Below are 23,538 nucleotides of genomic sequence, written 5' to 3' on the forward strand. Positions count from 1 at the left end.
TCCTATGATGAATATCACAACTTAGCAGTTCTATATTTTGGGCTAATTCTTCATAACCTATCTGAACCCTAAACCTAACAGGTGGATCTATTCAGACATGAACTTGTCACAGAAAATCATAGAAAGAATAGATATAAAACTGATAAAAGCAATAAAGAATCCAAAGGAGTTTCAGGAGGACTCTGAAGGAGTTCCTCCTTTCTCTCCTAACTAAGAACGAGAGTAAAAGAAAGCTTAGATAGCGTGTATCCGTCAACAATGGCTTATAAATAACATAAATAGGGTTTCTGGTCGTCCAAGGGCATTCTGGTAATTTGGGGTTGCTTCTGGGCTTTAGCGGTCATAAAATATGCTCAGCCCATATTATGGCATCACTGTCTACCGACACCAATGCTTTTTCATCGATCGACAGTCATTCATCTCTTCGACAGCTTCCTCTCGCGTGGCAGACTGACTACTCTTTAGTAAAACGGGCATAAAGTCTGCTACAGGATACTGATTGACCTCAGACTGGTGGCATTGGAAAGCTAACGCAAATTTATATCTTGTGTCAAAACATGGGCTCAATATAACGGTGGGAAGGTCTCCATCCATAGCTAAACATCTGACGCGTCTGTGCAGTTCTGCACCTCAAAAAGCTCCAAAATCACCATATTTCTCCAGAACGTACCTGAACCTGTAAATACTCTAAATCGACTATGTATAATAGTAATTAGTTATTTAAACACTTATTAACCATGGCTAAAAGTGGGTAAAATCCATGGTCCATCAACTCCCCCAGACTTACCCTTTTGCTTGTCCTCAAGCAAAACAGCGGGCAGTCTCTCTGAAAGAGGTTTGAAAACAGCAGGGACTCACATGATTTAAAACTTAGAATCATCACCTCTACAATATTGCAATCCACATCTAAAAAGTCCTAATCACAAAAGCACATTATACCATATCCTAGCTTAGCAACCAAATTCACCTAGCCAACAACTTAGCAAATCCCGCCTGACATTCCCCTCTACCAACCTCATTTCTTAACATAAATAAAAGTGCAGGCTTTACCTTGGGAGTATCGATCACAAGATGCAAGGATTTTCAAACAAGTATCTGGATCTGCAGGTAAAAGTTAGCTCCTGTCTTTTCTCTATACTAATTTATCTCTTTAGTCAAAGTCTGCTTTTATTGCATGATCATTGACCAAGATTGGACATACTTCCATGAATCAAGCCTTAATGGTGGTTGCCACTAAGTCTTGTTCACTTCTTTTTGACCTATATCCAAGAATTCATGTGAATCGAACCTTGATGATTGCCGCCACCAAGTCCCGTTCGAATTCTTTTTGTTGGAATCCTTATGAAGCAAGCCTTAATGGTTTTAGCCACCAAGTCCTGTTCGGATTCCACCTAACTAACACCTATATATATATATATTTTGAAAATAAATATCTCTGCCTATAAATCTAGGGTCGAAATAGAGAGAGAAAATGTGATAAATCTACAGAAGGCTTTGCCTTCCAGACTTGTTTGAAGAATCCGATCCCATGTATAGCAAGCCCCAAGACAAGCAGTTGTGTCAGGTTTAGTGTTGGAGGTCAGCTTTGGTTCCTTTAAACAATCTCAGCAAGTATGAATAGTTAACAGGTTGATTCACTTTAGTATCTTTAGTACTATCTGCAATCAGTAAGTTTAGAATGGTGCTAAAGAGTGGTTAGATAAAAAACAAAAATCTAATAAGTTCATTATCCCCTTCTTGACTCAATAAAACTCTTTTTAAAACATTTTGATAAGACTCATGAACACACTAATATCAGTAAACATCCAAACTTAAATTACACTATCCCCAGTGTATATCTAGTCGGAGTTATGGTGAGAAATAATCATAAGTACATAATTTAACAAGTAAGAACGATGACCTGCTCAGTGTCGATCGACACAATGAAGTGACAATCAATCGTTGTTGATGAAGTGCTGTCGACTGATAGCGACATGGTCTCATCGGTCGATGGCTAGAGAAATCATTCGACACAATGAAGACACAATCGATCGATATCGAGCTAGTCTCATCGGTCGATGTGCTGAGGAATTGTCTACTCGGATCTTTTTTTTTTTTATTAAATAGCTAACTAAAACACAATATCAGTATAACCTCCCCCAGACTTAAACAACACTGTGACCAGTGTTTTACAGTCTAGATTGGTGGGGAAATTAATCATAAGGACAATATTAACAAGGTTTCGCGAGTATACCTGCCATTGATGTGAGTATCGATCAACACAGTTAAGTGGCGATCAATACGTGTGGTGCTCTGTCGATCGATGCTGCACAACCATCGTCGATCCTTCTGCAAACTCGTCTTCCTCAGATCTTTTCCTTTTACCTAACATAAATAAAACACTAAAAGTTAGTAATAAATAACTAATAAAACCAGTTCAATTTTTTTTCTCTCGATGAACAGTGACTGCTACAGGAGCTCTGCTACAGTATCACAGCTACAGTAACTTCTGATTTTCTGCTACAGTGTCGCTCGATGCTACAGTGTCGTTCGATGCTACAGTGCGGTTGCTACAGTGTAGTCATTACTGTTCATCTTTTTTTTTTTAAAAAAACCTGAAATCATTAGAAAACAAAGAATCAATAATAAATGAAAGTAAAACCAAATTTAAAACAAACCTAACAGTGAGTTGCCTCCCACTTAGCGCTTTATTATAGTCATTTTGCTTTACTTTGGAGATCTGATTTAGTCCAGATGAGAATAAGAACATGCTCCAAAACAAGTCTCAATGTCTTCTCTTTGAAGCTTTATCATTCTTGTGTGAAAGCCTCCTCCATAGACTCTTCTCCTTTGTCTATCATCTCAGCAATAAGGAGTGCTCGAACCTTTGCAAATGGCTATGAGAAGCATCTGCTGCGCACTCTGGATTTCCTGACACCATCTGAGAAGCGAGGAATCAATGATAATTGAGAATCACCCATAATCCTTTTTCTCTTCTTCCAATTCTTCCTCTTCTTTCCCCCAGACTTGTCTGATCGCGTGGTGGTTTCTCCATCCCTAAGATTTCCACATACATCGAACTCTTTCAGCTCTGATACGCGTCTAGTGTCGATCGATGGAGAAGTGATAATGTCGATTGACGCGGTTTGTTGGTGTCGTTCGATGGTATATGGTTGGTGTCGATTGATGCTGCTTCTGCTGGGCCCTTATCGACTTCATCTCTAAATCGCAACCCTCTATGAGAAGCTTCTACTTGCTGATGATCATCCAAAACCTCAATGTAAGAACTGAACTTCATACTTCTATCAGGTGGAATAGGAGATTCAGCTTCAAATACAGCGCATGGAACCACAATCTTCACATGATCATGTATCCTCTTCACTCTATTGTGAAGCCCATCAGCTTCTTCTGTCCAGATAGGTGGTCTCTGATGTTTAGGGACAGCAAGGTGTGAGGCCTTAGACATGTACATCCTTTCCTCAACTTGTTCCAGCTCGACTATGTATCCTGGCAGTTCTTCCAACGATGGGTGTCAATCGATGATCTCGGGTGGGTGTCGATCGATGATGGAGTGTGGGTGCAGATCGATGTTATCTGAGTGTTGATCGATAATATAGGGTGGGCGTTGATCGATGATGTGGGGTGGTTGTCGATCGATCTCATCAGGTTGGTGTCAATCGATGCTAGCCTCTGGTGAAGTTTCCAGATCTCCTCTCGAAGTATGCTGATCGTCATCAAGCTTCTTCTTCGAATTCTAATCCATATCTTCAAGCCATTCCTCGAAATCTAAGAAGTCTTCCATAGTGACTTCTCTACTCGAATCCAAGTCGTCAAGCTTTTCTCCATCCTCCAACTCCAAGAACTCTTCTAGGTCCAAGAAATCTTCCATGGTGATCTCTTTTTCTACATCGTCGATCGACATTGAGTTTGTACCGTTAGTAGACGTTGAGGTCGTGCCGTCGATCAACGTTGAGGTCGTGCCGTCGGTTGACGTTGAGGTCGTGCCATCGGTCGACATTGAGGTCTTGCCGTCGGTCGATGTTAAGGTCCTACCGTCGGTCGACGTTGAGGTCCTACCGTCGGTCGACGTCTAGGTCTTACCGTCGGTCGACGTTGAGGTCCTACCGTCGGTCGACGTTGAGGTCGTGTCTTCAGTACCATCTTCCTCTACTCTGCTCAGCTCTCCAGACACATGTTGTTCATCACTTTTTGCCATAATGTCGTCGAGCAGCTGTATTGGAATCATATACTCCTCATCTAACAATGCCAAGAACCTGTCCCATTTATCATTTTTCTCCTTTTCTCGAGTTGCTTCAGCATCATCAAGAAATTTGTAAAGGAAGGCTCTTTCAATGTCATCCCAGCTGGTTAGAGATCCTGGTTGCACTTGACTGAACCATCTGAATGCATCCCCACAAATAGAATAGGGGAAGATCTTGCAGAGCATATGGTATTCAGACACTTCATTCTGCTCACTCCTTGACACGAGATCCTCAAGCTCTTCGATGTGGTTTCTAGGATCTTGGTGAGAAAGACCCTGGAAGGGGTCTTGACCTATCCAATCATACCACTCTCGGCTCAGGTCAAAGTCATTCATCTCAGCAACAGCAATCACATCAGGGATCACATCACCCTGAGCATTAATCACTGTCCTGCGCTGTTGCGAGTGCGATCTTCTTTGTCTCTTAACATCCCATTCTCATCGACCTTAAGTATGAGCAGTTTGATTTTCTATGTCTCCCCGCAAGTGGTGTCATTTTTCACCGGATGAACAGTGTCGGGATAAACAGTGTTCGAATGAATAGTGTCCGGATGAACAGTGTTATAGTGAACAGTGTCGGGATGAACAGTGTCGATCGACACGAGATGAACAGTGTCGATCGACGGTGGATGAACAGTGTCGATCGATGTGGGATGAATAGTACCCGGATGAAAAGTACTTCGATGAACAGTATTGGAGTAAACAGTACCGTGGTGAACAGTGGTGTCCGACACAAGCTGAATAGTATCGTTCGATGCTTGGTTCACGCTGTCGATCTATGCTGCTTGGAGGGTGTCGATCCATGCTTCCCTCGTAGACTTACGGATCGTGCGTGAATCAGCATGCTCCTTCTTTGAAGAACCCATAAATCCTCTCTTCATTGTTGTTCCTGGTACTAAGATGTATGTACCTGAAACAGAAGAAAATATTTATCAGTTTTTTTAGAACACTAGTAAAAGCTAGACTAAATCTAACTAAACAAGATCTAATGGCGATCAAAGCTCCCCGGCAACAACGCCAAATTTGATATCACTCAAATTACCCTAACGAGTGATTTATACTCTGTAAAATAAGATGTCGAGTTGTAGTACTTAGGGATCGAATTCACAGGGAGCTAGAGAACCAATTAGATCTAATAGTTATATGATTAAGCTAGGCTAATATTTTATAAATCAGTAAATAAATATAGCAAAGCAGTAAATAAAGTAGTAAACAAGTTGAACAAGATAATTGTTCAGATTGGCAGAGAGTTGTTTGATGGAAGGATGGTTTGCTAGATCTAGGGTTTCTATTCAGGTAATCAGGATTATAATGATATAGAGGCTAATTGTTGCTTGCAAGATATTATAGAACTCAAATGGGAGTACAAACCTAACAATTTCCATTTTATAGACAGTCTAATATCCAGATCTTGGATCTCAACTCTCGTTTATTGATCACAAGAATGTGTCGATCGATTATTCTATAGGAATATCGATCGATACACCTTTCACAATATCGATCGATTAATCTATTGGATCATCGATCGATATTGCTTCTAGAAAGCTTTACAATCGGGTTGAATATGTGTTCACTAGGGTTCCTAAATTAACTTTCGTATGTTTCTAGCAATCCTAGCTCAATAGAATTCAGTTCAGAGAAAACACCAAGCGTTCGCAATTGTGCCTAATGATTCTAAGATCAGAGTTCTAGTTCATGACTCTAGAACACAAGCAGTAAGAACAATCCTATGATGAATATCATAACTTGGCAGTTCTATATTTTGGGCTAATTCTTCATAACCTATCTGAACCCTAAACCTAACAGGTGGATCTATTGAGACATGAAGTTGTCACAGAAAATCATAGAAATAATAGATATAAAACTGATAAAAGAAATAAAGAATCCAAAGGAGTTTCAGGAGGACTCTGAAGGAGTTCCTCTTTTCTCTCCTAACTAAGAACGAGAGTAAAAGAAAGGTTAGATAGCGTGTATCCGTCAACAATGGCTTATAAATAACATAAATAGGGTTTCTGGTCGTCCAAGGGCATTCTGGTAATTTGGGGTTGCTTCTGGGCTTTAGCGGTCATAAAATATACTCAGCCTATATTATGGCATCACTGTCTACCGACACCAATGCTTTTTCATCGATCGACAGTCCTTCATCTCCTCGACAGCTTCCTCTCGCGTGGCAGACTGACTACTCTTCAGTAAAACGGGCATAACGTCTGCTACAGGATACTGATTGACCTCAGACCGGTGGCATTGGAAAGCTAACGCAAATTTATATCTTGTGTCAAAATATGGGCTCAATCTAATGGTGGGAAGGTCTCCATACATAGCTAAATATCTGACGCGTCTATGCAATTTTGCACCTCAAAAGGCTCCAAAATCACCATATTTTTCTAGAACGTACCTTAACCTGTACTCTAAATAGACTCTATATAATAGTAATTAGTTATTAAAACACTTATTAACCATGGCTAAAAGTGGGTAAAATCCATGGTCTATCAATGCAAAACGACGTAGTTTCATTAATTTGGATCAATTTTTAAAACGACATCGTTTAACTACCTAACAGACGTTTATGGGTTTAACTGTTGACTATTCCAGATTTTTAATTTGGCCTAGTCAACAAAATATGAGATTTAAAATGGCCAGGTATTTTTGGTTCAAATGTTCAAAGTTTTTTTGCTTAAATTTGAAAGTTGAGAATTTTTTTTTACCGTTTTTTTAAATATACATGTGTATGTAAAAAAAATTGTTATTATAACAAAGGTGCAGTGTGGTTCCGTAATTTGTATTACGATGGTCAAAAATGTCAACTGTTCATCATAGTATAGTGTTATAATCATGTTTTATAGTAATTATTAGTTTTAACTCACGTTGCATATTTTTTCCTAGATACAAAAGCAAGGGAGAATTAGTCATTCTTTTAGACAATAAACATACGCTGCAATGGCAAGAAAGAGTGAACATGATAATTCATTATAAGAAGTTGACAAAGACATAGCTTAATACATCAAAGAAGCCTTCATGACAAAGTCGGACAGCTGAAATTTAGTCACTTTTTGTTGTGACGTTGAAATCCAAGCCTCACAAACGGGAATAACTGAAGCAGTCTCGACTGCACCTTCCAGTTCCGTACAGGCCGGTACTGACAAACCGGTGAGTAAACTGAAACAAATCCTTGGTAACATACCCAAAGAAACCTCCTCTTTCATAAAAAAAAAGGCATGGTAGTGAGATACTCTACTCGATGGAGGAGGATGATGAAACCGGTAACAAAGTCGGTTACAGTAAACACACAAACATTTTTGTTTAATAGTCTTTTTAGTCTATTAAGCATCCTTTATCAAAGCGTATAATATCAAATTAACAGTAAACACAAACATTTTTTGTCATTTCTCATTTGATTAAAATCTCTCTCTCTCTCTCTCTCTCTCTCTCTCTCTCTCTCTCTCTCTCTCTCTCTCTCTCTCTCTCTCTCTCCATTCAAGCTTGGACAAAGCAGATCTAAATTATGTGCCAAGTTTTTTAAAAAATCTTTTTTTGGGCTCTTTGATACCATCTTGCTTATACGACTGCATTTAAGTTTTTTTTTTGCAGGAAGGGTTTTTGGCTTACCCAAGAATCCCCAAGACTCTCTCCTGCTGAGCGCAGCATGATTCAAATAAAGCCTATGCTGAATGACTTTTATGCGTTGCTCCATAAATGATGGTACTTCTGCCTCGTTCTGGTTCGATACTTGGACATTGTTGGGCCTCCTAATTTCGGTGCTTGGCCAGAATGGACCTCAGATGCTAAGAATTAGGAAGTGTGCAATGGTCTCCGAGGCTTCTGGAAATGGTTCCTGGTTACTCCCTCCAGCAAGATCTCCCGAAGGTGAAACGCTGCAGATAGTCTTAACCACAATGTCTCCTCTTGCGCCAGACAAGGGTAAAGACAGGGCCGGCTCAACTTGGTTATGGGCCCCTGGGCAAATATTTTCTTTTTTAACCTTATGATTATTAATTTTCAATATCATAATTATTACTAAAACTATTTTTAAAACAAATTAATAAAAAATTTTTTGTTCAGTTTTTATTAAAATAATTATGTTGTAATATGTTATAACACTATTTAAATTCTAAATATACATTAATAAAGAGAAAAACATAAAAAACATAAAAATGAGTGGGCCCTGGGGCGGTCGCACTGACCCCTCCCCCCTATACTCAGCCGGCCTTGGGTAAAGACCAGTATGTGTGGCACAAAGCTGATGGTAGTTTTGGTGACCGATTCTGATCTTCCAAAACTACTTGGAGTATATCAGGCAGCGCTCACCTCATGTGTTCTGGTCAAAGGTTGTGTGGTTCAAAGAGAATATACCATGGAACTCTTTCATTACTTGGCTGGCTCTACTGAGAAGATTACCTACTCAAGACAGGCTGATAAGATGGGGACTTACTGTTCCAGCTGAATGTACCTTCAATCTGTATAGAGACGCATCACCACTTATTCTTCGAATGTGAATTTTCTTCCAGTATATGGAAGCATTTTGCTCAGACTATCCTTCCCTTGAATCCGTCGGATATTCACTCCACAGCTGGCGCTGATGACAACGTTTGGATCCTAAAGCAGGCCCGGTGATCAATCTCATCTTCCAGTTTGCCATCTACCTTATATGGAGGGAAATAAATGCTCGGGTCTTTACTTCCACCTCCACTTCTGCTGCTGGTTTCTATCATGCTTTGGATCGTCTACTCCGGGACAGACTCATTTCCTTCTAAAATATAATGTAAAGTGTTATGTTATTCATCAACCCGACATCGGTATTTATATAAAGTGTATCTCATATGCTAGCTAGGAAAAGGAATATACAGATTTGCCTAAATCCCTTAAGTATATGAATATTAACATTATCCCAATATTTCCATAATCCCATTACCCCCCCCCCCCCCCTCAAGTTGGTAATTTCGAATTCCCAACTTGGACAGTAGGTAATGCCTTTGTAAGCAAGTCTGCAGGTTGATGTTTTGTAGAAATATGCTCTGTAGTGAGGAGTTTGGCTGTGTGGCAATCATTTTCAACATGTTTCGTACATTCATGGAACACGTTCATGGAACACATGATTCTTGGCTATATGTATCGCTGCCTGACTATCACAAAACAAACACATTGGACGAGGATGATTAAAACCAAAGTGAAGAGGAAGACGCTTGAGCCACTTTAGTTCGCACGTTGTATTAGCCATAAACCTATATTCGGCTTCAGCTGAGGAATGAGATACTGTCTTTTTCTTCTTCGTCTTCCAAGAGACAATAGAGTCGCCGAGGATTACCACATATGCACTGAGAGAGTGACGAGTAATAGGGTCGGAGTCAGAATAAGCCGTCAAAGATAAGTCGCTAGTAGATGTAAGCATAATCCCTTGGTCAGGACATCCTTTTAAGTATCGTATCACCTTCAAGGCTGCCATCCAGCGATCATGGTGTGGCTTCTGCATGAACTGCGAGAAGATATGAGCAATATAACTGAGTTCTGGACGCGTAAACGTAAGATAGATCAAGCGACTGACCAATCTGCGATATTGACTATGATCATCGAGAAGATGAGATTTCGAGAGCGCCAGTTTGTGATTCAGTTCAGTAGGAACAGAACACGGTTTAGCACCCAAGAGTCCACACTCGGCTATAATATCGAGTGCATACTCTCTTTGTGACACAAAGATTCCCTCAGGGCCACGAGCAATCTCAAGGCCGAGAAAATATTTTAGTTTACCCAGGTCTTTCATCTTGAAACACTTGTGCAAGTCGTTCTTGAAGCGTTGAATAGTTGAGATGTCGTTTCCAGCGATGATAAAATCGTCCACGTATACGAGAATATGGAGACATATATCGCCTTGCACAAAAGAGAATAAGGAGTAATCTTCATAACTCTGGATGAACCCAAACGATAACAATGCCTTACTGAGTTTTGTGAACCAACACCGTGGTGATTGTTTGAGTCCATATAGTGATTTGCAAAGTCGACAAACCTTGGAAGGATCTGAGGTTTTAAAACCAGGAGGGAGTTGCATATATATCTCTTCTTCGAGATCACCTTGAAGAAAATCATTATGGACATCCATCTGATGAATCTCCCATCGTTTGGCAGCTGAAACTTTACGTAGACAGCGAACCGTATTAATCTTTGCAACAGGGGCGAATGTATCCTTGTAATCCAAACCTTCTTTTTGTCGATTTCCACGTGCAAATAGGCGAGCTTTTGGCCGTTCAATTGTACCATCAGCCTTATATTTATTTGAGTAGATCCAACCACAGCCGATGGCCTTTTTACCAGGTGGTAATGTTGCTATATCCCACGTGTGATTGGCTTCCAATGCAGTGATCTCCGTTTTCATAGCTCCATTGAAGCGTGGATCATTAACTGCTTCTTTATATGTCTTAGGGACAAAGTCCGTTGTGATCGCTGAGATAAAAGCCTGATGTTTAGCACTAAAAGCAGAAGTAGATGTATAGTCAGCAATAGGATACAATGTCTTATCTGAGACCGTAGTCGGAGTACTCTGATCTTGCGTAGTGAGAACATGAGGGGAGTTTGTAGTAGTCGCAGCATGAGTAATGAAGTTCTTTAGTAGAATCGAAGCTTCCTTAGTTCGATGCCCTCGCCCAAGAACTTCAAGAAGACCTGGAGAGGGAGCTGACTGAGAGTGGTCATCAGATGTTGGAGACGAAGAGGGTGATGTCGGAGAAGAAGTAGGTGTTGGTTGGTCAGGTGGTATATTAGGTGTGGTAGAAGTGATCGTAGTAGGGACAGTAGGAAAAGTATTGGTCGGAGTAGTAGGTAGTGGCGTCGGGACAGGAGTAGGGTGGATAGGAGTAGGGGTAGTAGGTAGTGGCGGCGGGACATGGGTAGGTTTAGTGGTCGTTGTTGAGGCAGGTATGGGCTGTTGCTCGATAAGTGATGATGTCGCAGGAAGCAACCAATCATCAAAAGGGAGATCTGTATTCATCACCGGCGGCGAGGCAGAGGTAGAGTCATCAATTCCGGGGAACTGATCCTCAAAGAAAACCACATCTTGAGAAGTGAAGAACTCACTGGATTCAATATCATACAATCTCCAAACTTTCTTGCCGGAGTAACCAACGAAAATACACTTGTGGCTTCTGGTGCCGAACTTGTCTCTATCACGAGGGCGTTGATGAGCGTAACATAGGCAACCAAACACCCGGAGTTGATCAAAGATAGGAGAGGTGCCATGAAGAACCTCGTATGGAGTCTTTCCAGCGAGAACATGTGTAGGGGTGCGATTGATAATGTGAGCAGCTGCCAAGATAATTTCGCCCCAAAACTCCACGGGTAAGCGAGACTGAAACAAACATGCTCGAGCGACGTTTAGTATATGACGGTGTTTCCTTTCCACTCTACCATTTGGCTGAGGTGTGTAGGTACAAGAAGTTTGGTGTATGATTTCCTTCTCATGGAAGTAAGGCGACAGGGTCATAAATTCAGTTCCATTGTCTGTGCGGATCGTTTTGATTTTCTGTCCAAACTGCCTTTCACTCATAGCACATAAATTTTGTAGGAGAGAAGCAACTTCAGACTTTTCAAGCATAAGGTATATCCATACTGCTCGTGAGTGATCATCAACAATTGTCAGAAAATATAGAGCACCAGACGATGATGGTGTACGATAGGGTCCCCAAACATCACAGTGAATCAACGAAAACGGAGTATCAGCTTTATTAAGACTATCAGGAAACACTTTTCTAGTCTGTTTAGCTTTAAAACAAATGTCGCATTGTGTTGAAGTAGTAAAATCTAGCTTAGAACTTTTAAAAATCGGTAGAGTAGATAAAGCCTTGTAGGAAGGATGTCCAAGTCTGCGAGCCATAGAGTTGAAGAAGATGATTTCATCCTTGAAGCTCCATGAACTCGTGCAACTTTAACACCCGTAAAGTAGTAAACCCCCTCACGTTCTTCACCTGCTCCAATCAGAGTCCTCGAAAAACGGTCCTGCAAAACACATATAGTATCAGTGAATATTGCAATACATCCGGTTTGCTTTAATAATTTCGAAACTGATATGATGGTGCAGTTAAAATCAGGAACAAAGAGGACGTCATGGAGAGAATAATCTTTGGTAAGGCGCAATGTCCCTGTTTTGTTGCATGCGAATCACGGCCATTAGGGAACGTTACTGATGAGGAAGGGATGTCGTAGACATCATGTAAGAGGGTAATGTCACCAGTCATATGGTGTGAAGCCCATGTATCAATAATAACATCAGTCAAAGTTGTTTTACCAGACAATCGTTCCGAGGATAGATTGCTTTGTTGATTTAGTAGGAGAGAGATCAGAGAGGCAATTTGATCGTTGTTGAGCGATGGTGAGCTTTGCGTTGCATTAGCTCGTCCACGTCCACCACGACCACCTCTATTGTTGGATCGTCCACCACGACCACCTCGATATCCTGATGAGCCGTTTTGACGTTGTTGTTATGAACTAGGAAACATTCAGATAAGTCATGCCCTTTCCTTCCACAGTGGGTGCACGATCGTGATGGATCTCTAGAATGGGGAGGAAGAACTTCGACTGCAGTTGTAGTAGTATCTTTTGGATGATCAATTTTGACCGAGAATCCTAATGCTTCGCTTCGTTGCTCCTTGGAACGCGTGGAAGCCATATTTTGTTCTTCGGGAATAACCCGAGAATAGACAATGTTGAGATCTGGCAGAGGCTCTTCATCCGTGATGCGCGAACGTATAGAAGCAAAACGGGAGTCGTCGAGGCCAAATAGGAACTTATGGACTCGAGCATCTTCTCTTTCTTTTTCGATGTCTGCAGCAGCAACACACGTACAAGGCCGAGAAGTTCTCATGTTCTGTAACTCTTCCCATAGCTTTGTGAGTTTTCCATAGTAGTCAAGAACCGACTGCCCATCTTGTTTGTAGTTAGTAATCTCGTCTTGTATTTGATGGAGACGAGTTCCGTTTTTAACGGAGAAGTGGAAGCGTAAAGTCTCCCAAAGCTTATGTGCTTCAGGAACATGGGTTACTGTTGAACTAACTTTGGGATCAATCGATATACGTATCCATCCGACGATCATAGAATTAGTCGCAAGCCACCTTGATAGATCAGGTTCTGCTTCTGGTTTCGGGATGGTTCCGTCAATGAGTCATGTTTTCTGCTTTGCTTGCAGAGAGTTGCGGAGTTTCGTAGACCATTCAGAATAGTTATTATGAGCAACTAGAACCGACGTAATAAGAGCTCCAGGATTATCAGATGGATAGAGATAGTATGGCGATGAAACAATGGATGCAGCTTGTGTTGCCGGATTGATATTAGAAGTAGAAGTAGAATTATCGTCAGACATCGTCTATGATGGACGAAGTAGAAGTAGAAGAAAGTAACATGAAGAAGATGATGGACATAAAAAAACAATTTAGGTCTTTAGAGATTTTTTAGCTCTGATACCATAAAATATACTAAAATATAATGTAAAGTGTTATGTTATTCATCAATCCGACATCGGTATTTATACAAAGTGTATCTCATATGCTAGCTAGGAAAAGGAATATACAGATTTGCATAAATCCCTTAACTATAGGAATATTAACATTATCCCAATATTTCCATAATCCCATTACCTTCCCGTCTCCAGACCAGTCACCATCGTTACTGCAGTTCTATTTTTTGTGTACTAGACCTCCATGAGGTTCGTCCGCGCTAGTAGTAGGTTGTTTTTTAGTTTCTTTCTTGCAGAAATAAGTTGTATGCAACATTTATAAATCTTAGAAAATGGTATAAATTTAACATTTTACCAACAAACAAAAAATTTCACTTTTTTATTATAACACACAAACACACAAGCATGGTAAAAGCAGACTTCGGATGGCCTTATTTTATGTAACCAAAGAAAAAGGATTTAAATGGCAAGCCTGTAATTGGCGATAATGGACCCCATGAAAACCGGCGATTTTTTAACCAGAACCAGTCTCGAAGTGAGCCCCAATGGCATCAATGGCAGTACCATCACGTCCATAAATTCCAAGAAGCTTTCCTCCATTTTCACCTTTGAGCTCGAAGTCTTTTCCTTTTTTCACACCAAATAATGGAGAGGTAAATCCCTTAGAGGTTGTGAAGTACAACGATGTGATAAGCGTTGTATCATATTTGAAAATATGATTGTAGCTTCCACCAACAGCTACAATATTGTCTTCCGGATAGTTCACCGAGAACTGTATTTCATTTTTTTAAATATAAAGAATCAATTAATAGCGAAGCAACTGAATGTTAAAGAAATTCAACAAACAAAATTTTATATGTTTTGACCTCTTTTAGAATCCCGTCAAACGTCCCATGTTCACGGACTACGACTTTTCCATCCTTTTGGTATTCGATCTTCATATAAACTATACTGTACTCATCTGCTCCAATGGTTAATTTTTTCACACCATCGAAAAAACCATCGTCGAATGTGTTACCCTTGTTACCACCAAGCGGTCCAAAGTGAGCCCCAAAGGCATCGATAGCAGTACCACCACGTCCATAAATTCCACGAAGCTTTTCTCCATTTTCACCTTTGAGCTCGAACTCTTTTCCCTTGGCCACACCAAATAATGGAGAGGTATATCCCTTGGAGGTGGTGAAGTACAAAGATGTAATAAGCGTTGTATCATAGTTGAAGATATGATTGTAGGTTCCACCAACGGAGACAATATTGTCTTCCGGATAGTTCACCGAGAACTGTATTTCATTTTTCCATTAGAAACAATGAAATAATAGTAATGCAACTAAATATTAACTAGATTCAACAAACATAATTTTATATGTTTTGACCTCTTTTAGCTCCCCCCGGTTTGTCCCGTGTTCACGGACTTCATCTTTTCCATTATTTTCGTATTCAATCTTGATATAAGTTACACTGTACCTGAATGGCAAGATGAGAATGAGAGTGAGTTGGGGCTAGCAAATGGTTTGATATTTATAGCCATTTGGCGGTAAGGTTAGCTAATGGCCTAACGCTAATTGTCACATGGGGTATTCAACATTTTTTCCATCCTTGACGAAAAAAATAAAAGAAAAAGACTTTTTCTTGGGTTCACCCCCTAGGGTGAACCTTTAGGTTCACCAACCAATAGAAAGTTGTCATTTTAGATCTAGTATCTTTTAATTAAGGAAACAAAATAACTTGCCAAATTATATTATGCTTTTAAAATAAAAAATAAAAAATTAAATAAATAAAAATAACAATAGTTCTAAAAATATATTATTTAAAAAAAAATATTTATTTTTAAGATTTAGAGTTTAGTGTTTAAGATTTATAATTTAGAATTTATCCAAATGTTTAGTGTTTTTCCAAGGGTTTAGGGTTTACCTAAGGGTTTAGGGTTTACCCAAGGGTTTAGGGTTTACCCAAGGGTTTAAGGTTTTCCCAAGGGTTTAGGGTTTAGGATTAGAGTTTAGGGTTTAGTGTTTTGTTGACAACATGTTTAGTGTTTTTCCAAGGGTTTAGGGGTTTACCCAAGGATTTAGGGTTTACCCAAAGATTTAGGGTTTAGAATTTGAGTTTAGGGTTTAGTATTAAAGCTTAGGGTTTAGTGTTTTGTTGACAACATTTTTTATTTTTTGAATTCGTTTTTTATATATTATTTTTATTTGTTTTTAAATTTTATTTTGAAAAAATAATATAATTTGCAAGTTATTTGGTTTCCTTAATTAAAAGATACTAGATTTAAAATGACAATTTTCTATTGGTTGGTGAACCTAAAGGTTCATCCTAGGGGGTGAACCTAAAGGTTCATCCTAGGGGGTGAACCCAAGAATAACTCAAAGAAAAATGAATGTCCTTCTCAGTTTTCTCCGACCATATATAAAATATGAAAAGGTTAACTAATGCTATTTATTTGTCACATGGGGTATTAAATATTGGGCTTATTCGCCATGTAACCAAATTTAGAAGTAAAATTAGGTAGATAAAATTGATTTTGACATAATGAAAAATCTAACATTTACACCCAAAATTAGTCGGTTATACTCTTTCTACTTACAGTTATTCAGTAAACAAGACGTATCACAAATAATATATGGTGAGGAATGACTTAAAACTATGCCATATGAAAGAAAAAAGACATCCACGTTACACGTTTATTGACCACATACATATGTACATAGTGTTCCATTCCATATCGCCAAAATAGTATAGGAGGATGCAACAACATCCACAATCGTTAAATACTAAACACTATCCCAACCCCAACTCATAAATAAGAAATTCTAAACCCTAATTACTAAACCCTAATTTATAAACTCTAAACCCTAGTTACTAAACTATAAACCCAAATATAAATCATAAACCCAAGTATAAACCATAAACCCAAATAGAATGGAACAAAATACATAGCGTAGTACATATTGGTGAAATTATGAAACATATATGATTGCATGAAATAAGTTAATGTTGATCCCAATCATACCCTCACCTACTAAATACTAAGTCCTAAAACCTAATCACTAAATCCTAAACCCAAATATAAACCAACTTTAATCACTAAACCCTATCCAAATATAAATCCTAACCCAGATATAAATCTTAAACCCAAATAGAATGGAAAAAAATAAATGACATAGTATTTACTGGTGAAGTTATGAGATGTCTATGATTGCATGGAAGAAGTTAATGCTAACCCCAACCATATCCCTTCGCCTTCTAGAATACTAAACCCTAAACTATAATCACTAAACCCTAACCTAAATATAAAACCTAAACCTAAATATCAAAATATAAAAAGTACATAATATTATGTAATATTAAACTATATTATATTATTATGTAATATTAAACTATACAATATAGATCATAGTGCGAATTTTACAGGTTCAAAAATATGTAACGAGAACTTTAAAAAGTTAAAACTGTATTTTTAAACAAAATAGAACACTTTTTAGTAACCATCAAATGGAACGGAACATAATAAAATAGTATAGTAACATAATATATACAGTTCATCTTCTCCAATCAACTTTGTTGCAGACACCACTCGTCTTTGAAACTCTATTATCCACTACACCCCTTCACCATCAACATAGACAATACAATTTCATCAACGATCCCACAAATCTGAGAAGGAAAAGATGCTCGGATTGCTCTTTCTCGCCATTTCAATTGTAACACCATCGTCTCACAATAGATTTCAGAAGCGGAGATGATGTCCCCTTTGTAACGCACTTCGAAAGGGAGAATAAACTATGTGAGGGTATGTGATTCTGTAATGGACACAGAGAATTTTTGGAACCTAACATTATTAAAAAAAAATTGACTTGCAGGTTTTACCGGTTGCAATCAAGGGTAATATGGCAATATTATATAAAAAGCACAAGAAACAATGAAAAAGTAGGGCAATTGGTTAGTCAGTGAATTATCATTTTTTTTTACGTTATACAGCCAAATTTCCCTTAAATATTTTTTGGCCGACGAAAAAGAGAAAAAAAGTTGTCTTTCTCAGTTTTCTCCCACAGCAAATAAATATCTAGCCTAAGGCCAATTTTTTTTTTGTTTTTTAATATATACATTTATCAACCCGAAAACAGTATTCAATTTCGATTACAAGCTCGTTTTCACCAAAATGGTTCAAGTCAAAAATATTCTGACTAGTTTCGTTTAACCACCAAGCAGGCGCGTTCTGGTAGCCGGTTTCTAAATTCCTAAACTATCCAACACCGTTCTCAACCTTCGATGTGAACCACAAGAGGGTAGCGTTCATCTCGTTTCCTCGGTTACCAGAACTCACATAACACCTCCAGACTAGTTGGTGTTAGAGAAAAAAATGTTTTGAGTTCTGCCTCAAGTTATAGAACTTGATTGGTGAAAACATTGATGTACGAATTCTTTAAAAGTTGCAAGAAATGTGTAAAATCCTTACCAATAATATATAGTAGAACCTTTATAAATTAATAATGTTAGAACTTTAAAATTTTATTAATTTATAGAGATATTAATTTACAAAAGTTTTCTTATTTAGATTTCTTATTTTAAGATATATTTATTCTAAAATAACGAAAATATTTTATTTTAATATATAGACATTAATTGTTATTTTTGAAATTTTACATTTATATTAACTTTTTTATATTATATGGTGTATATAATATATATTGCATAGAACTTAAATGTGGTTTTAGATATAATATTACTAAATCTCATCAAAATATATTATATGTTAAGAAAATATAAAAATAATTCAATTGTAAATATAAAACAAATAATATAATAATAGGTTCTTACTTATGTAAAATATTATATATATATATATATATATATAAATTATCAATTTATAATTTTAATGGAATTATATATTTATAAAATTTTCTAAAAATTTATTATTTTATTATTTTATCGATTTGTGTTAAATTTAAAAGCTGTTCAAATTGGAATGTACTAAATTTATTAATTTATAGTGATTTTACAGTCGGAATAATGTATTTCCTTTTTTCATAATAAGATTTTATTTAACTTTTTAATTTTATATTAATTTTTGAAACACACATAAATAAAAGAAAATATTTCTAAAATATATATTTTATATATAAATGAACTTCAATTATTTTTCTTATTTTTCTCGATAATATTATTTGACAAGTCAATTTCCTACGTGTCGTATTCATGTTAACTCTCACAATGGTTGATTACATATATATCCTTAATGAACTAAAAATATTATATATGATTGATATTAATTAGGGCAATTCTCTCAAATTTCCATTTTTAAGTTTTTATCACAAAATAGCCCTCAAAAAATAAAATGACTAAAATAGTCCCTTTTTGTTTGGAAAATTTTAATTTTAATTTTTTATTTTTAAAAATTTGAACCCAACCTCAAAGCTACACCCCTTAACTGTAAACCCTAAGTCTTAGACTAGTTAATTAATCCTAGGGCTATTAATACATATTTTCCCTTTAATAAAAGGGAGATTTACCAAATATGACTCAAAACTTGATTTTGATTGCAAAATTACACTCAAACTTAAATCAAATGCAAAAATAACCCAAAAGCCTTGTGAAATTACAGCCACCCCTTTTGACCAAACAAAAAAACAGAACTCATTTTTACGAATATATCTCCGCTAAGTCTTATGAGTCTTCTGAGATTCTGTCAAGTCTTCTGGACGTCGTCCACGGAAGTCGTCTGGTATAGTTGATCTTAAAAATAATTTATAAATTTTGTAAAAACTATTTTGATAAGCGAAAAATTAAAATCATGTAATTATAAACAATTTTAAGTGATATAAATTAAAATATAATAAAATTGAATTGTTTTCAACATAGATGAGTGAAAGTAGTGAATCATGATATTCTTTAGTGTATGGTTTAGCAACATATGTTGTAGTATTGTATGTATTCTTAGGGTTAGATTTTGGAAAGCTTACATGTTTTTTTGAAAATTTAAATTTTTATCTGCATGTGATTATTTATGTGTATAATAAACACTTTTTAAGTTTAATTTGATTTTATGAAGTGTTTAGTTAGTTAATTTAATTTAGGGGTTATGTTTAGGGTCTAGACGACTAACAAGTAAGTCGTCTAGGAAGTCTTCTAACTCCCGCTAAAAATATTTTAGTTTTCCGCTAAAAATATTTTAGTTTCCCGCTAAAAATATTGAAGTCTTCTGGGCGACTTACAAGTAAGTCGTCTAGTAAGTCTTCTGATCGAAAATATTTAACCTTATTGGAATTTTTGTCTCCATATATAAAAAAAATTTATACATTCTCTCTACTCCTCTCAAATGACTGCAACAAAAATGGTATGTTCCTCATTCAAAAACTTTCCAACCTCTCTCTAATCTCTTTGAACCTATAAACACCGAACTTTATATCAATTTATTGTTTTTGTCTCATGTCTTTCTCACTAGTTTGTCTTGTTTTGCAGGTTTTTCATCACAGGGTTTTCATCTTCCACTCATTTAAAGGTAGATTTAATAATTTTAGATATGTATTTTTGTGTGTTCTATAAATGTAGATCTATCTAATATTCCACTCATTTTCTCTGTTTTTAAACCATTTGAACGTTTTTGGAGATGCAGCTTTTTCAGATCTGGATTTGGATATGCAGGTTTTTAAAATTTAGAAGACTTCTGGGCTAGAAGACTTCTAGACGACTTCCAGGAAGTCTTCTGACGGAATCTTCTCTGATTCTCCCTTTCATAATAGATCTGAGCGTTTTGGTAAGTTCTTATGTTGATTTTTCTTCATTTGGTAACCTCCTGTTGCATAAAATTCATATTTTTTTTCCCAAACTAAAACTCTTCAAACCCACTCTAATCTCTTTGACTTGAAAACACTAAACTTTATATGAATTTTTCATTTTTGTCTCATGTCTTTCTCACTAACCTATCTTGTTGTTGCAGGTTTTAAATAGATGGTTCTCATCTTCTACTTGGATATGTACTTTGTGTGTTCTATAAAAGTATGTCTATCTAATTTTCCACTCATTTTCTCTGTTTTTAAGCCACTTGAACGTTTTTTGATATGATATGCACGTTTTACAGATCTGAATTTGATATACATGTTTTTCAGATCTGGATCAGACTTTGGAAGACTTATGAAAAGTCTTCTCGGAAGTCTTCCAGGAAATTTTCTGACGGGGTCTTCTTCCATATCAAGTGGAGTCTAAGCTTGTCTTCGTAGAGGAATGATCTATAATTGTTTTGTTTCTGGTCTGTTTTGTGATTTGAATGTGTACTCTTTTAGTTGTGACTTTTTTGTAAATTTGAAGAGATATTATTGAAAAAGTTTGGTAAATATGTTCATTTTCCACGACATTATCTTGCTAAAATTACTTGACATAATTGAAGTTATTGATACAACTTCAATAGCAAAACACAATAACACAAAAAATTAATCAAATTTATTACAACTAAGGGAGAAGAATTCTCAAGAAAACTTAGGCAAATTCACAAAAGATAAAACATTACATAAGTTCAATTATTTTTGATAATTTTCTTCCCTTAATAATTTATTCATGTTTTTTGATGAAATGTTTAATTTATTGATCATTGCAAAAGAATAGTATATGTACAACTATAATGAGGTTTTAGAGACTATGAAAATAAACTAGCCAAAAGCCTAAACTGCACTAGCATGAGCTTCAAACCAACGTATCATCAGTCCCTGTAGCTTGGAATTGAGTACATAGTTAGAGGAGGAGATACGATTCCTCACGGACTTGTCAATTAACTTTGCAAGCTGATCCACTGACTAGTTACTAGAATTGTGCTTCCTCTTATTTCGCTCGCGCCAGATAAAATATATGGTGACTTGCAGGGCCAGCCTCAAAAGAATGAAAGTCAGGCGATCATACGAACCCGTAAGAAGCCTAGACAGCGTCGTCTCCCAATCCGGGTCAGGTTCCAAACCAAAAAGGTTTCCTGCCAACTTCAACCAGACCATAAAAGTGTATGGGCAAGCAAAGAAAAGGTGATCCCTAGTCTCATCAGGTTCACCACAGAAAATGCAGCGCTGCGGTTGGCCCCAACAACTCGTATGATGTCATGTAGACAACCTATCCCGAATGGCAAGCCAAGTAATGAATGCATAGCGAGGAACCCTTTGTGAGAACCATATCAGTTTACTCCATGCTACTCTATCTTTGGGCTGTCTTATTTGATTCCAAGTTGCAGATGACACAAACTTTGAACCAAAGTCATCAGCCCCGCGCTTCCATAACACCTCATCTCTTCCATCAGTTAATGTAAGATTGAAAGCTTCAATTTCGACAATCATTGAGCGAATCAGGGGGTCTTGACATCTCTGAAATCTCCACTCACCATCACGTAGTACCTCACGGATCCTCACATCTCTTCTAAGACCCAACCCTTGCGTGCCAATTTCGCCAACAAACTCAATAAGCCTGCCCAGCGGGTGCCATAGGTCCGTCCAGAACCTAGCTGTATTTCCATCCTTAACCTCAAAGCGTAAAATCTCTTGCGCCCTAGATCGAACACACAATAGCTTACGCCACAACCACGACCCTAGGCCTGATTCTCTTGCATCCTAGAGCGTCTCATCCCGAAGTAAGTACTGCTTGACCCACTGAACCCAAAGCAAAGAGGAGTTGGCAAATAGACGCCAAATAAGCTTCAATTGAAAAACCAAACTTACATCTGCCACCCGACGAATGCCCAAACCACCTTCATCATACGGACAACATACCTCCTCCCAAGAGACTTTGGCCCTCGTTGTGATGTTTGGTGACCCACTCTAGAGAAAGGCAGAACACATGCTCTCAATCTCGTCGATACAGCCTTGCGGAAGACAGAACGCAGCACACTAGAAGTTAGTGATGCTAGCAATAACAGACTTTATAAGCACCAGTTTCCCTGCATAAGACAAGGCTTTACTAGACCAAGAGAGGAGCCGGTTCCTGATCTTCGCGATAAGCGGCTCATAATCACTTCTGGTCATGATTTTAGTTGTGAGGGGAAGCCCAAGATACTTGATAGGTAGAGCAGAGATGGAGAGACCCGAAGTCGCTGCAGCACCGTCTAGTACCTGCTTCCCTCTCCCGGCAGAGAAAACAGTAGACTTTGCTACATTTATCCTCGACATTGTAGCAAAGTCATCGAAGACTTGAAGAGTACCATGAAGAGACTCTGGTGTACCATCCGTAAAGACCACGATATCATCAGCCAAACTCAAGTGGGAAAGATTCACCTCCTTGCACTGAGGATGAAAACCAATTCTCCCTTCGACCATCGCTTTATTAAGGAGTTTTGAAAGCACATTACTAACAATGACATAGAGGTATGGGGACAGTGAGCAGCCCTACCTTATGCCTCTGCTGCTAGTGAAGAAACCTTCTAATTCCCCATTGACAGAGGCAGAGAAGGCTGCAGTACTAATACATGTCATTATCCAGGTGGCAAACAGATCAGGGTAGTTCATAGCTCGCAAGGTGTTCTCAATGAAGGACCAGCTTACTGTATCAAAATCTTTTGAGATATCCAACTTCATGGCTGACCTTGAAGAGACTGAAGTCTTGTGGTAATCCTTAACAATCTCAGTAGCTAACAAAACATTTTCCAGCAGCAGCCTACCATCCACGAAAGCACATTGATTCATCTCGATTGCTTCCGGAAGTGTGGCTTTAAGCCTCCTCGCTAGTATCTTGGAGATAACCTTGTATATGAAATTGCAGCAAGCAATTGGGCAAAAATCAAACATCTTCTCAGCATCCGTAGTCTTTGGAATCAGGGACAACAAGGTGGCGTTAATGCTATGTGGCATGAACCCGAAGTGAAAGAAGGACTGTACTGCTGTAACGAAATCCTTCCTGA

At 37.8% G+C, this 23,538-nt stretch overlaps 1 protein-coding gene across 1 annotated transcript; it reads right to left on the reverse strand.

The window, feature by feature from the left end:
- Nucleotides 1–14,022: 14,022 nt before the first annotated feature.
- On the reverse strand, nucleotides 14,023–22,957 carry LOC106404236 (jacalin-related lectin 40-like). The gene is made up of 6 exons (XM_013844971.3): nucleotides 22,563–22,957; nucleotides 22,364–22,462; nucleotides 22,043–22,193; nucleotides 15,047–15,172; nucleotides 14,540–14,953; nucleotides 14,023–14,445 (listed from the first exon to the last, which is right to left on the reverse strand). The coding sequence occupies exons 1-6, from the start codon at nucleotides 22,955–22,957 to the stop codon at nucleotides 14,188–14,190; spliced, it is 1,443 nt and encodes a 480-aa protein (XP_013700425.1). The 3' UTR covers nucleotides 14,023–14,187.
- Nucleotides 22,958–23,538: the final 581 nt, after the last annotated feature.

This window comes from Brassica napus, chromosome C6 (genome assembly GCF_020379485.1).
Source record: "Brassica napus cultivar Da-Ae chromosome C6, Da-Ae, whole genome shotgun sequence".
NCBI classification, from domain to species: domain Eukaryota; kingdom Viridiplantae; phylum Streptophyta; class Magnoliopsida; order Brassicales; family Brassicaceae; genus Brassica; species Brassica napus.